General features: G+C 46.0%; 1 protein-coding gene across 1 annotated transcript in view; it reads right to left on the bottom strand.

The window, feature by feature from the left end:
* Positions 1-10,358: 10,358 nt before the first annotated feature.
* LOC119654147 (sodium channel protein Nach-like) overlaps positions 10,359-16,366 on the bottom strand; it is a 96,093-nt gene continuing 90,085 nt past the window's right edge. The window contains exons 7-9 of the mRNA XM_038059310.1: positions 11,512-11,603; positions 11,079-11,184; positions 10,359-10,649 (exon numbers count right to left, since the gene is read on the bottom strand). Coding sequence (XP_037915238.1) covers positions 10,540-10,649; positions 11,079-11,184; positions 11,512-11,603 — 308 coding nt within the window. The 3' untranslated portion in view covers positions 10,359-10,539. The remainder of the gene's footprint in view (positions 10,650-11,078; positions 11,185-11,511; positions 11,604-16,366) is intronic.

Raw genomic sequence — 16,366 nt, 5'->3', positions numbered from 1 at the left:
CATGGGATTCATTCCCGATAAAGGGCCTCATCACAATATTGTGCGGAAATGTCAACCAGAGATATTGGTTTCGCCCACCGCATGAACCTACGGATGATTGTGAAGCAATACTTGATGCCATTCAAATCTCGCAAGGCGCCAATAATGCCGATAGAGATCGTATGAAAACGCTTTGTAGACCGAGGGAACCTCTAAAACGCGTGACAAAACGTGTGCAACTATAATATCTTTGCCGGACGCGTGCTGAATGTCCGAAGTAAACTGGTTTATAAAGCTCAGGTGCCGGAGTTGGCCAGGGAATGCTCTGTCGGCTTCTGCTTAAAAGCGACGGTAAGAGGCTTGTGACCCGTGAACACTATGAACGGCCTTCTTTTTAGGAAGTACCAGAAGTGCTTTATTACCATGTACGCGACTAATATCTCAAGATCATAGGTGCTGTATTCTGTTCAGCTGTATTCAATTTCTTGGAAAAGAAGCTCATCGGCTGCCAATTTAGTTCACCTTTTGGTGAAAGGCAGCACCTACTGCGATGCCTGAGGCATCGCCGAATACGGCTAGGGATGCCACTATTTGAGGGAATATCAGGAGTATAGCGTCCGCCAGTTGTCATTTGGCTAGCTTGAAAGGCTGGACGGCCTCTGTTAACCACGCAATCATGCATAATTCTTTGTCTTGGGTCCAAACAAGTAGACATTGATTTTTGAAATAATAAAAACTTTTTTTTTCGCTGGTGCAGATATTTATCCTTGCAAATAGCGATATTTCGGGAACCACTTGTTCCCTTCATCAGTGCTCAGACATTGATGTTGTCAGCTTTGGGAAAGAAGCGGCAATAGAAGTTTAACATATCCAAAAACCTTCGCAGATCCTTGACCATTTCAGGTTGTGGAAAGTCTGCGATGGTCTGAATCTTGTCTGGATCCGGCTGGCTTCTCTCAGGGGAAATCATATGGCCTAAAAGCTTCACTTGAAGACTTTGAAAAATGCATTCGAGATGTTCCAAATATTCAGACTCAGTGAAAGAGACGACCAAAACATCATCCAAGTACACGAAACAAAAGTTAATGTTTTGCAGGGAAGAGTTGATAAACCTGTGAAAAATTTGCACCGCACTGTACAGACCAAAAGGCATCCATGTGAACTCGAACAGTCCAAAGGGTGTGCATATTGTCGTTTTTGGCATATCTTCTGGAGCTTCAGGGATTTGATGTTACGCCTTGGCTTAGTTCAAGGTCGTGAAGACATGGCAGTTAGCGAGGTTATGCGCAAAGTCGTGGATGAGTGGTATAGGATGGCGGTCTGGAATGGTCTCAGCATTCTCTGACGTCTGTAATCGCCACATGGTCTCCATTCACCGTTGGAATTTTGGAACCATGTGTAGCGGAGAAGACCAGCAGCTATTTGATGGTCTGCAAATACCCTGCTTTAAAAAGTGTCGAATTCTTTCTTAGCAACTGCCAGCTTCTGGATTGGTAATGGACGCACCTTCAAGAAGATATGAGAGCCAGTGTGGTGCAGTACATCATGCTTAGCTGGCGGCGAGAGACTACTTTCGGTAGTTATATTGCCAAATACAGCAAGAAGCGCGGACCGCGAACGAGTTCGTAGCCTACCACCTGAACGCAAAGATTCTACTGTTGCCGCTAGTTTGGACACGGTAGCCGCCGTCCGCTGAAGCTCAGCAATTTGACCTGTGGCTTCCCGCGACACTCTACTGACCGCGGGTGCGCATACACCTTGTGGATTTTGTCAGCTGTGTTTGCTAACACTTCCAATAATCAGCAATTCGCACAGGTAAAGATGGCCTGGGTGTTTTCCGAAAATCGCTGCAACCACAGCGACTTCAGAAGTCTTCATCGTGCAAAAAGTGGACCAGAACAAAGTATGAACAAGCGTTGACCGCTTTCACCATTCTTGTAGTACTGACCCTAGAATCGGAGATAACCAAGTTTGACCTGATAGGTTGATCAGTATATTAGCTTTGAGATAGGCTATCAATGCGATGTTTTTCAAGAAGTACTATGCCATGCTGATGTTGAATGTCACCAAAAATTTAACCAGTTGGTGATAGATAAAAGATTCATTGGCCACAACTGGTTACTGTAAAGTCACTGTGGAATATCAAAGTTAAAAGAAATTGAAAATATACAAACCAATATTTTACATACTTAATCTATATATGAAACTGTTGACTATAGGGGGAGTAAGTTGCAGTGGCAACACCATACCGAGCCAGCCCTTCGAATATGACGGTGTGGCACGGTGCATTGTCACTGTGGACCATTGGCGATTCCTGGTCGTATGCATTTGACTCGTCCTCGCGATTGACCCTGCAGCTACACGTAAAACTGTGTATTCATCTGGTTGCTAAAGATCCGGATGGATAAAGACAAGCTCGTCCAATCCCTGCGCCTTCAAAACCTTAGGATTCCCATTGACAACTGGGTAGCTATCAAAGAGGAGGAACCGCAGACAATCAATCAACTTTTTCTCCAGCAGAGCATAACGTAGATAAATCTGCAGCACTTGAAGTGCATTAATACAGGAGCATTGGTTCGAAGGTGACCGAAAAAGCCAAGGATCAAATATTATAATTTATTCCATATGCATAGGAAACGCTGATCAGGAGAGACCTAGAGCATGTATCCTCGCGAAGAAGAGTCTGCAGACTTTTCTGAGTCCGGACCAGCAGAGAACGTGAATATTTCCTCGGCTTACATGACCCACAACCGATCAGCTCCGCCAGAAGAACTACAACATTTGACGACCACCATAGCAAGAAAGAAAGCTAACCTGAGAGTGGTAAGTCGTTCTTTAATTTTATTATTACTACAACCTATCGATATGTAACAGAGGAAGTATACCAACCTACCATTTCCCCAACTCCCCAACAACTGTGATAATTGGAAGTAAGCCCTTGATATCACCTCGCTAACCGACAATGGGGTGCTTAAGTTGGATAACTGGAGAGTATCTGACCGGAAATAGTTCTCAGATCACTATTGGATATTTTTCAGTCTAGATCTCGCCGCAGAAGTCTCCAAACCCTTCACAGACCCCAGGAGGATCGACTGAAGAAAGTTTGGTCAAAACTCTCCGGTGCGCAAATTAGAAAAATTCGCACGACAGACGAAAAGGCTCTAGAAAAGGCATTCGATACCACCGTTAAAGTCTCGTGCTCTGCTAAATAAAGCAACAAGACACTGCCCCCGTAGTGGAATGAAGATCTGTCCAGTCTCAGCAACCTGACCAGGGAGATCCTCAACATCTACTACAGGCATGAATATTGGTAGCCATAAAAGGACTGCCTGAAGAAGTACAAGTCGGCCATTAAGACCGCCAAGAGGCGGTCTAGTTTGGACTATTGTGAGAATATTGAAAGCACCAGCGAATCTTAGAGACAGAGGAGGCTTTCCACAACACTAGTACCAACGCCAGCAAGAAAGCCTTCATCAGTATTGGATTGGAGGAGTGTCTTACGCATTGGATTATATCCATGCTAAGTACCAGGATAATCTAATCGGATCTAGGAGGCCAACACTTGGCCAGACCTGGGAACAGAGGGACACCCCAGAGGGCGCCATATCTCTGGAGCTCTGGTTAATAGTGATGAACGAAATTTTTGCGAATATTAGACAGCAGCGGTGAAGGTAGTGGCGTATGACGACGGCTGGGTGATATTAGTGTCAGGGACGTTTCCCTCCGTCATGAATGACATCATGGAAGGAGCGTTGCAATTGATGTGCTTGTGAGCCACAAGATCCAGACTCGGCATAAACCCATCCAAAACGGAACGGAAAAACGGAACTGATGCTATTCACCACCTACCACGGCTGAATGAGGAAGGGTTGGTTCTTTCTTCCAATGTAAAGTATCTGGGTGTAATTCTGGATCCAAAACTAAATTGTAGATTGAACAAAGAACTGAGGGCTAAGAAGCCTTGTACAACCTTCAATGCTTGCAAACGAACCTTTGTAAAGAAATGGGGCCTCCGGCCGAGGATGGTTCTCTTGATGTACACCACTATGATACGTCCAATTAGAACTTACGGTACTATTGTCTGGTGGCAGGCTTTGGGCAAAAAGTACAATAGAACGAAACTTAATAGGGTTCAAGAAACCGCGTGTGCAGGTGCCACCGGAGCTCTGCAGTCCTGCCCGGCAGATACTCTCAATGTACTCTTTCAGCTCCTTCCTCTAGACCTCCACATTAAATACGTTGTAGTTTGACGGCACCGCAATCAAACTACGTGAGTCCGGATGCTGGACAGCAAAGCCCTACTGCCACAGTAACATCTTATTCGAAGTACCTTGGGAAATCTGGACATTCCCCAAGGACTATGCGACACGCAAACTTGACGAGAAACTTTGCTGTGGATTTTCCAACCAGGGCAGAGTGAAAGACCGGTGACGTTTTGGAAGGTTATGACACAGTATTCCTCACCGGTGGATCAAAGATAGACTGTGGAATTGGTGCGGAGTTCTCTCGAATACACACAGTGTATCCGAGCGAATCGTATGGTTTTGCCAGTGTATACCAATTGGAAGTACTGGCGATACTGAAAGTCTGTCGATGGCTGGAGCATGATCCGAGTCCCAAGAGTAACATAGCCATTCTGACCGACACTAAAAAATTCAATTATGCCCTTGTACTCAGCGAAGACATCCCCCTTGCTGATGGGGCAGTGCAGAAACACGGTGAACAGTCTGAATGGCATGCTCAAAGTCCCTCTCCTCTGGGTTCCCGGTCATAGGAACATAGAGAGCGGGCTGAAGGATTAACCAGACGGGGCTCTGCTCTTAGCAGTCCTTCGACGGGTGCAGTCAGTGTCTCCCTGCGGCTGTCAAGGGTGGAATCTACTCGTACTACTTAACATCCACGGACGTCAGATGGCGAAGGCTCACCACCTGTGCCAAGTCAAGGAGGATTTGGCCCGCTTATCACAAAATCCGACCACGAGAACTGTGTCAGACGCATGCAAATGCATACAAGATTACGGCGGTCTACTCAGGGCACTGTCCCATAGGAGACCATACCACCTGCTCTACGGACTGGCTACGGTTACTGGCTACGGACACTGGGTAAACCAAATCCGTAAGTGAACCTGTTGAAAAGTGTCTGAACTGTAGCGGGAGTAAGTCGCACAGTCGCTGTGGATCACTGGTGATTTCTGGTCGTATGCGTATCACTCGTCCTCATGAGCGACCCTGCAGTTACATGTAAAACTGTTCTTTCAGAGTTTACTCAGGAGGTAAAATACAAAACTTGTGAATGCCACCACGGTAGGTAGTAGTTTAGTTTAGTTTAGTTAACTGGGGGGAGCCGCAGCTCCGAGCACTCAGGCCATTATTAGGCCCATTGTACTATCCCCGTAAGTTGCCTATTCAATGGCTTCCCGCCTACGGTGTTCGCAGGCTTTAGTGAATCTGAGAACATTCTCAAGAGGCAGAGAGTGTGCAGATTCTTCATTGAAGAAACCTTGCCAAGGTGTCTTCGTCTGAGATCTGAGGATGCCGGGTAGCTGCATAAAAAGTGCAGGGATGTCTCCTCCTCCTCCGCACATTGGCTGCACACAGTCGAAACCACTACCCCGATCTTTTCCATATGGTAGTTTAAGGGGCAGTGTCCCGTCAAAAGCCCTACTAGGGTTTTCATGTCCGACTTCTTAAGAGACAACAAAAATGCCGCTCTAGTGGCTCTAGGCTCCTTCACAAGGATTTTCGCTTGCCGGCAAGAGTCCAAATTTCTCCACTCGGTTGCGTGAATCCTTACAATTTCACCCTTCAGAGTAGACTTGACAGTAGATAGTCGGCTTCCAAGAGCTGGTTCTGGCCCCACCATTGTGGATCCAGACCCTTGGCGAGCCAGTCTATCAGCCCCTTCATTACCGGCCATGTTAGAGTGCCCCGGCACCCACATCAGGAATGTTTCGTTCAGTCGGCCAAGTTTCAGCAGCACCTGATGACAACTCCACACCAACTGGCTTGATATGTTGTTGCCATTTAGTGCTGATAATGCCGCCCGACTGTCGGACAGATTCGAATGGTGCGACCCCTCCATTTTTGTCGCAGACATTCTTCTGCTGCCAATGAAATGGCATTTATCTCCGCCCGGAATATGGCCTTCATTTTTCCGAGGGGTCGGGCCAGTTCTATAATCGGATTCTCCGAGAACACACCTGCACTCGATCCATCCTCCGTGACTGACCCGTCGGTGAAGATTATTAAGTCTGTAATCTGAAAAGATTCATGACCACTTGTCGACCATTCTTCTCTTTCGGTGATAACGACAGTGTATGTCTTTTCAATGACGAATCTGGAAACTGGTCTCACCTATCGCATTCCTGCAGCACCAGAGCAATCTGCAGGATTTCTGATATTGTTCCTGGATATGATGCTTCCACGTTAACTTGGAGTCGAAATGTACTCCTAAGTAGTTGACTGTTTGTGCCAACTGCATTTCCGCCCCTGCTAAGGTGGGTAGCGTATAGCTGCCCCACCTGACGTTCTTAGTGAACATAACTAGTCCAGTCTTCCTAGCGTTCACCGTGAGTCCATTGCGGAGACACCAGCTGTGGATTACATGCAAAGTTGCATTCAAGCGGTCACATACTGTGTCCGCAAACTTGCCGGTAATTATCACGGCTAGGTCGTCCGCAAATGCTTGCGCGAAGACTTTTTTGTCCTCCAGGAGCCACAGCAGGGTATCCATCACCAAGAGCCATAACAGTGGAGAGAGAACCCCTCCCTGTGGGCAGCCCCTGAGACATCCTGCTTCAATAGACTTTTGGCCGACCGATATGTGCATTTTTCTCCACTCTAGCATGTGAAGGATCCCACTGATTAGCAGCGGTTCGATTCCATGCTGTCCCGCCGCATCACAAATTGCCGCAAATGAGGCATAATTGAAGGCACCTTCGATGTCCATGAATGCGCCAAAGGCGTATTCTTTATCGGAGATCGCCTTTTCAATTTTTGCCGTAAGTTCATGGAGTGCTGTCTCCGTGGATTTGCCTTTCTGGTAGGGGTGCTGCCTATGGTGAAGTGGCCATTTAGGAATGTGTGTATCCCTTATGAACCGATCTACTAATCTTTCTAGTCCTTTTAGCAGAAAGGACGTTAGGCTGATCGGTCTAAAGCTTTTTGCGTCTGTGTAGGTGGGTTTTCCTGGTTTGGAAATGAACAACACCTTCACATTCCGCCATTTAATTGGAATATAAGCGTGTGCTTGGCATGCACGATATATATTCCGAATGTGTAGACCCAGGGCATCCATTCCTTCTATTACTAGCGCAGGGATGATGCCATCCGGACCTGCAGACTTGTATCTATGGAACGAATTAAATGCCCATTTCACTCGCTCCAGTGATACTACTTTGCATGCCAGATTCCAGTCTCTCGGTTGAGGGCTGTATGCACCTGTTGGCCCCGAGATTAGATTTTGGATGCTGCCTGGGAAGTGTACTTCAAGCAAATGATTTGCCGTTTCTTCATCGCTTTCTGTGTACTTCCCATTCAGTAAACGTAAATAACCCAGTTTCTGGCTACGTTCTTTACCCAGAATCCGCTTCAGCTTTGAGGTTGCCTCAAGAGAGTTAGTCTCTTCGTAAAAGCGTCTACAAGATGATCGTTTAGCCGATCTTATGCTCTTCTTTAGAGCCTTCTGTGCCTCTTTATAGCGAATCCAGCTAGTGCTTGATTCACTCTTCAGAGCACGATTAAGGAGCATCCTTGTCGTTCCCCTCTGTTTTGCCAAATCCGAGTTCCACCATGGTGTTTTACCCTTCTTTGGCATCTTGAGTGGACAGCTTTCTTCGAAAGCTGCTCTCATGCTAGTTGTGATCATCTGGGTTGTCTTCTCAATTCCAGCAATGGATTTGATGCACTTCCCAGGGATCGTGACTCGGGCGCTCAATTCTATTTGATACATTACCCAATCTGTCTTCCTCGGATTCCGAAATGGAGTGGTTGGATATAGATCCATGCCCATAACGAAGTCAATGCGTCTGTGATCCGAGAGTGTGATATCGTTTGATACTCTCCACTCTCCGATCAGAGCCGCGATGTCAGGAGATGACACCGTAATGTCGATGACCTCTCGCCTGACCACGTTGAAGAAAGTGAGTTCATTGCCCACATTTAGGATCTGCAAATCGGTTCCTACTAGATACTCCAGTAGTCTCGATCCTCTTGCATTGATGTTCGAACTTCCCCAGCATATGTGGTGAGCGTTGACATCACATCCTGCTATTACCCCCATGCCTCTACTTTTGACGTATTGGATAGCTCTGATGAATGTTCCACTGGGAACGTCTTCTGCGTCGTAGGGGAAATATGCAGAGCACCATAGTATCTCTTTATCTCCCTGTTGACTTTTTATGTGGTGTCGCCATCACATAGGTCGTTAACCAGGTTAGCCTGGAAGTCTTTGGAGACTACCATGCAGGTGCGGGGTCGATCGCTTCCATTGGCATACAATAGGTCAGCATGTTGGAAGTTTAGGCCCCTGACTGCCCCACCAACAACCCACGGTTCCTGTATGAGGTATATAAATGTTTTGCAGCTATTGATCCGACGACTGATAAGTGCAGTCGCCGCTTTACAATGCTGCAAACCCCACGGTGGGTAAAGAAGACCATGACTTACTCCTTGGACTTCTTTATCCGTACCTTTTTCGAACTTGAACTTGTTACATTAAAAATGTGCAATGTTTTTCCCTCAACGCGTGGAAATTTGTCGAAAAGTTTTCCATTCCATAAACATAAGTCATGTTTTCGCCAGGCTACATTAACATCAAAGGATAAGATCCAATTTGTTTTCAGAGAAAATAATTCACGTTCAAGATTTTCGCAGAAACGCAAGGTGCTATATATCATAGATAAGTGAAAATCCGAGCTAAATACCGAGCTGAAAGGAACCCGTCCTTGAATCAGGGAAAGATTGCCTTCCTTAAATTACGAGTATTTCCCAGTGGATCACATACAATATTCCGATTGGCATGTTAAGTCCGTTCCATTTATTTAATGATTCCCTTTCGCACGGCTTGAAACAATGCAAGATTTCCGCAAGATATTCATCCTAGATCCGGACAAGCAACATCTTTTCCTAGCGGATTACCCTACTTCACATACATATTATTAGTTCCACACTCTCCCTTTTTTATCGGGAATACGTCCATTAAAAGGGCTTATCCCTTAACCGGGATCCTGCTTCCCTTTATCTCATCTTTCTAAATTCACAAGATTTATCCACTAATATATGTTCCAATATAAGGACGTATACAATTGTGTGTACATAGAAGGGGGAGGGGATCAAATAAATGTAAATAACGCAGTGAGATATTTTGTCCCACTTTTTTGCAACAGTTTGAAAAGATTTATTTCCGTGCTCAAAGGACTATCAGTATCTTGCCAGCCGCAGCAGAATGGGTGCGAATATCAATACGAGGACGAGACGAAAAAACAAGAGGACACAGCCCACTAATATGGGGAGACGATGCAGAAATGAATAGGCGAGGACTGCAGATGGAGGGGGGAAGGAATGCCATTCTGCTAACGGAAATAAATAAAAATTGTACGAGTATATAGCGATTTTTCAGGATAAGGGGATGCCAAATACGAGCATTGAAGAGTAGTCGACATACATATAATTTCACGTCCTGTTGTCCATATTTTATTAGTTCTAAAGAGAAAACGGAAAAAGCTGGATAAAAAACATTTCCGATTCGGTAATAAAAGTTTATTATGGAAAAAAGATACAGCAGCGGCAGGCGGCCGCCCTTTCAGGCTGGATGAAAAGCGGAAATGAAAATGTGGATGAATGAAATCGAGCAGATGAATAATTTGTAAAAGCTATAATGGGGATGGAGTGATTTCTGCTCTAATGGAAAAAAATTATGTGTTATATTCCACTTGAGGTGCTGCTCCAAGGAAACGGGAGTTATGCGCTTTTCCAGGGAAGCAGCACAAAGAACAAAGAAACGCTTTTCCTCGTAAGTCAAGCCATGCAAGTGGAAATCCATTACTATGATCAGTCACTTGTTCTGTGATTCCTCTCCCAGGCAGCCACCGGGACGTGGTGCACTGGCACAGGACGAAATAAATCTCATTTTTCCTGGATAGAACAAATAAAACACATTTATTGCCAAAGCTGCTTGAATGATTCAGAATTTATTATCTCATCACTTACAAACGAGCATTTTCATTGGTTTGGTGCGCACTCTTCAAAATGGCTGGGAACAGGGAGCCCGGGTGCAAAAAGTGAATGTGAACAAACTGAGCTGGTACAATTCCAAACAGATCTCGTATTTTATGCAAATTAGTCAAATCAGGCGTTGGGCACAAAGTTGCAGGACTGCCTGACAGACGCTAGCTAAAAATTTGAATATTTCTGGATAGAATTAAAGTTGCCTTAACAGCTCCAAAGTGATTTGACGTGAACACGACCTGAATAAATATAAACTTCCCCACAGCCGGCTTCACTAGATGAATGCAAGCTTAAAGGATATTTTCGTCCCGAATGGGCAGATTCTTCGCTGATATTATTTCGCCATCAGGCGCTTGATGAACCGCACCGTCAGATAGTAGATCAATTCGGTGATACTCAGCAGACTGCAACCTAAGAAGAATCCTGCCAGTCCTCCAATGTACACTGGAAACATGCAAATAAATAAAAGTTAGCAATAACAATCCCGAAAAATTACTAAGGACTCCCTTGCGACTCGGAACCACAGTGACGCTTCCCTTCGCGATGAATCCAACCGATTGGACACTTTTGAATCACTTTCAGAACTGGCTTTTTCGGAGTCCTGAGTCCGTTTGCAATGCATTTGCATTTAAATTGAAATAGAGGAAAAAATCAGATCCTATTCAACATAAAAAGGATTTCATCCTCCACGGATTGGAAATTGTTGGGTGGATTTATAATATGCAAAAATTCACTTCTCGGTGTTGTCGAAAAACAAATAAAATGAAACTTGGCAAACAGGACACGTTCGCTGCGGTTCGTTGCGAAGGTGAGCAAATTCGAAATTATCAAAATTAAAATAGGAAAATTAAACTAAATTCGAATCGAAACTACCTAGCACGTCGGCAAACGAAAAAAGGACATCACGTCTCAATTGCATTTTCGGATAATCGTTTATGCCCCATTGTAGATTCGCTCCCAGGAACCAGACACGAGATCTCTGCAAATAAAAGCCAAAACTCATGAGAACTAGTCTAAGGCAAAAAGTCCCCACCAACTGGTGCAAGGACATCATCCATATGTATATGTGGACGGATTTGTCCAAAAAGCTCAGAACGTGTGCAATATAAGAAACGAGAAGATTTCATTTCATCTTTGCTTCATGTTAGGTATCTGGAGTGGCTCTCCTGACGCTATCTTGGTCGCTGCAGTCCTCCGTTACGTTACATATCCTGATGTCGGAGCCAATTCCAGAATGCGGCAATGTGCTTTATCGCACATCCTCTGAACTTTTCACTGTTCTTACGAATTTTATGAAAACACTTACCAGAGACTGAACAAAAAAGTTGGAGTCATCACAGTTCGCCAAGCAATTGCAATCGATTTTCCGCGTGTCAGACTTGAGAGAGATAATTTCATCTAACGATATCAGCAGCACAAGTGGTAGCAGCAGCAACGCATCCAACAGGATCCATCCACACCCGAAAGTGGCCGCCATGTGCCAAAGGATCAATGGTGACGATAAGAATACATGGAAAGGAGATAAAGGAATTTTTCCAATGCAATGAATGCGAAATTCAATGTACTGGCAGCAGGCTGGCAGCAGGTGCACAAGGTGAAAATATTGCTAAGGACTTAAAAATGTCTTCCGAGATAGAGTGCACAATTATAGAGAGCAAACATGGAAGCAATGGAATACTGAACATTGGTGTTAACAAAACAATTTTCCACGGATGAATGGTGATGATTCGTAAGGATGTTGTGTTTGCCGGAAGAGAGTCCTGCATTAGAGGTGAGTTGATTTTAAGGAAATCTTGGGTTGGTGCGATATGATCTTAGCTAGTGCATGGTAAAGGGCAGAATAGATGGTGACCTAAATAATGTGCAAATATGTAGGCATATATCTACGTTTATAAGGAGATTTTTCAGTAAGTAATTTCGGTAACCTGTCTATGTCAATACTTGGGGTCAAGCAGTGCACTGCAGGATAGACTGATGCGGAACATAGCTCCCTGAGGCCAACCTATCTCTCTCTAAGGATGAGCTGTCTCTCCTCTGGGACGGTGTGTGCATTTTCAGGGGTCAAGCCTCTCGTCTACCAAGACCGTTAGTGAGTGGTGATAGCCACACCCTGTACTAGGTGACCCTACTATTAACAAAACGCTACGGATCTAGACTGGGGAGTCGAAAAACACCTCCCCCAATCCAGGGTGTCATGCGAACCGCGCCCATTGAATAGTTTACAGTCGGGGGTAACTGACTGTATTCGAACGGAGCCTCACTGATACCTGGTCGCCTCAGTGAGTAAGTTAGACCTTACCGTGCTACGGGGGGCTATGGCACGGCGGACCTCTTTACCCCCATACTCGTGGGAATCAAATGAGTACAAAACAAGAAAAGAAAACGAAAACCAAACAAGCGGGGCCCCGTGCCGCACCAAAACTGGTTAATCAGGCGGAGGCACGTCTCCGAATTACTGAGAGCCAGGCGACTACACCCAAGAAGGGAGAAGTTGGGACGTCAAGCAGTAGATCCAAGGTTAACATTGGTATACTGCGTGGACAACAGCCAACGAACACCACTGCTCAAAGAGCAGGTACCAGCAAAAGCACGTCTGAGATAAATACAACAAACGTCAGGAAGTAGACAGGTCTCAGTGGCGCCGGTGTTAAATGGTACCTGCGCTATCTACAGGAAGGCCTGAAGCCAGAAGAGGCCCTTAAGAAGGCTCAGGACAGACCTAAGCCATCTATACCGGAGCTGAGAAAGCGGGGAGCAGCAGAGATCAGCCTGCATAAAGGGAATGCTCCCAAAAAATCCAAACATCAACCCAAGGGAGGAGAAAACCCTGGCAGGTCAGGAGTAAAGGCAGGACCCAGGAAGCCCGCCATTAGCTATGCTAGTGCGGTCAAGGGCATTCGACTGGCCATACTGCCAAAAAGGTTTCCCGAGCAAATACTCACTCGGGAGGAACAGGAAATCATTGAAGACCTTGTCGTCAAGCAGATGATCAAGGGTTGGACGTCGAAACTGGTGTTCACCGGGATACGCTTTCAACCAGGCCTTATACTGGTGGACTGCGCGACGGAAGGTACCGCAGAATGGGTTAGAACCATAATTCTTAGATTGCCAGGCTGGGAAGGGGTGAAACTGTCAACATGTGCTGGGGATGATATACCAGGAGCCCACATGGTGACAGTTTTTTTGCCAAAGGCCGCGGCAATAAAAACGGAAGACCTTATGAGACTCCTAATTGCTCAGAATGAAGATCTCCATACTCGACTATGGAGAGTCTTCAGAAGCAAGGTGGAGGGCAAGGGCAAACTTCTCACGATCGGGGTAGATGACCGATCCCTGGAGGCAATTAAACGTCGGAGTTGTCATATCAACTACCGATTCGGCAACATGTGCACATGTGCACAAGGCCTCGGAGGAGGCATCGGGTGAAAAACTTACCGAGGTCCCTGAAGAAGTCGCGAAAGCCATAAAGGCGGAAAGAACTGGATCAACCAGGGAAATAGACCTGCTGCCCAGTGAAGAGCAGAAGCTGGACGACCTAGACCTAGGACTCCTAGCGCTCAGAGTGGACAACGACGCGCAGGAAAGCGCCATGTCGGAGGAGGAGGGTGACACTCCGACAGTGGAGAAGAGCTCCAAATAATAACGGAGCCAATGGCCAGCACTAAGATAGCCCAGGTAAACCTCCACCATGCGAGAGCTGCATCTGCAGTGATTGCAAGGGCAAATTCCAAGGAGAACATTGGAATAGTGCTGGCTCAGGAGCCCTGGGTGTACCGGGGGCAGATTCGTGGTCTACAAGGAGGAGGCATGCAGGTAATTTGGGACTCCTCTTGTGAAAAACCAAGAGCTTGAAACATTGAGGGTAACTCCAAAATAAAAAGATTAATAAGGAATCCCAAGAGAACGGATTGGGAATCCTACACAACGCACTTGAGCAACAACATTGCCCACCTTCAAGGGGGCGATGACATCAGGAGCGAACTGGAATTAGAAACGGTGGTGGAAAACCTCAAAACAATCTTCATTGACGCATATGGCGCCAGCTGTCCGGCCAAGACAGTCAAGTCATCAAGGGATGTACCATGGTGGAACAAGAACCTAGCCAGGATCAGAACAGAGGTACGAAAACTCTTGAACCGGGCAAAACACACCAGGAACTGGCGGAGGTATAAAAATGCACTGACTGCGTATAGCGACGCGCTCAGGGAAGCGAAACGGAATAGCTTTACGGAATTCTGTGAAGGGATTGAACAGATCACAGAAGCAACCAGGCTGTACAAGCCTGTAGCCAAAGACGGGTGAATATCCTCTATCTGCTTGAAGAAGGAAGATGGGACATTCACCGAGAATGAGGAGGACAGGGTACACCTGCTTCTCAGAACTCATTTCCCGAGGTCCCACCCCTCGGTGACAGACGACAACAATCTGCCTAATACCCCAACAACGAATAAAAGGAGAAGGAAAGAGAGCTGGAAACTAGCAAAAGAGGTATGCTCAGAAGCTAGGCTAAGATGGGCAGTGGGAACTTTTAAACCATTGAAATCTCCCGGAGTAGATGGCATTTTCCCAGCACTTATCCAGAGAGGCCTAGGAATTATCTTAGAGTCTCTTTTGAGGGTGGTAAGGGGGAGCATAGCACTGGGTTACATACCAAGGGCATGGAGACGGGCAAAAGTGGTCTTTATTCCGAAAGCGGGTAAAAAGGATCCTTTTCACCCTAAATCTTTCAGACCAATCTGCCTAACATGGTTCGTACTCAAAACAGTGGAAAAGGTCATAGACAACTATATTAGAACTAACGTTCTAAAGCGTCATCCCCTACATCAGTGTCAACACGCTTACCGGGTAGGACGGTCAATTGAAACTGATCTGTATCAGCTGACTGAGGTACTACGGGATGCCATAGAAACAAAAGAAATTGCACTGTGAGCGTTTTTGGATATCGAAGGAGCATTTGACAACACATCGCACACAGAGATACAGGATGCCCTGAGCCGCAAAGGAGTGGGAAACACCCTGACACTCTGGATGGGCCAAATGCTAGAAAGCAGACAAATATAGGTACAAACAGGTACAAATTCTATTATCATGAACACCACTCAAGGCTGTCCACAGGGTGGAGTACTATCGCCGCTGTTGTGGAGTACGGTAGTGGATGAACTCCTGGACGTGTTAACAAATACAGGAATACAAGTCCAGGGTTACGCGGACGACATTGTTTTAATCTGTAGGGGTAAATATGAAGATACCCTATGTGATAGAATCCAAACTGGATTATGGGTTACTAGTGCCTGGTGCAGGAAGGTGGGACTACGGATCAACCCAACCAAAACCACCATAGTACCATTCACTAGGAGGCGTAAGCTGGATCACCTGAAAGCCATAACATTACATGATATGGAGGTGCAACGAGAAGCAGAGGTCAAATATTTGGGAATTACGCTAGACCAAAAATTACTCTGGAAGACACATGTCGGAAACACTTGTCGAAAAGCCACGAGGGCTCTGATGACTTGTAGATCCATAGCGGGAAAAAATGGGGTTGCAGTCCGAAGATACTACTTTGGATATATACTGCAATAGTAAGGCCAATGATTACCTATGGAGCGGTAATCTGGGCAGAAAGAACCCAACTCAGCACACAAGCCAGAGAATTACATAAGCTCCAAAGGCTGGCTTGCGTGTGTATCAGTGAGGCAATGAGGACATGCCCAACGGCATCCCTGGAGGTCCTTCTGGGATTAACCCCTCTCCATCTGCACATACTAATGCAGGCAAGGAGATCAATATTCAGGATGGCCGGTAGTATGAGTGAGGCGGGGAGCTGCCTAAATCGAAGGAAGATTGATATCCTTTCTAGACGGTATCCGGAATTACTGATACCGAGGGACAACATGACAACGAGCTTTCACTTCGATAAGAAGTTTGAAACACGTTGGAGTAACAAGGCAAACTGGGAAAGCGTGGCTGCGACATACGGCTTAAACCAACAACTTATTACTTGGTACACTGACGGATCCCTCACAGCAGAGGGAGCGGGTGCCGGTGTCATCGGTCCAAGGAAAATGTACTTTGAGCCAATGGGTAGGTACACTAGCATATTCCAGGCGGAAATTTACGCCATCGACAAATGTGCCTCCTTTAATCTGCAAAGGAACTAC

The sequence above is a fragment of the Hermetia illucens genome, chromosome 4, assembly GCF_905115235.1.
Source record: "Hermetia illucens chromosome 4, iHerIll2.2.curated.20191125, whole genome shotgun sequence".
Classification (NCBI taxonomy): Eukaryota; Metazoa; Arthropoda; class Insecta; order Diptera; family Stratiomyidae; genus Hermetia; species Hermetia illucens.
The sequence above is the reverse complement of the archived record's forward strand: the minus strand, read 5'-3'. Positions and strand labels throughout refer to the sequence as shown.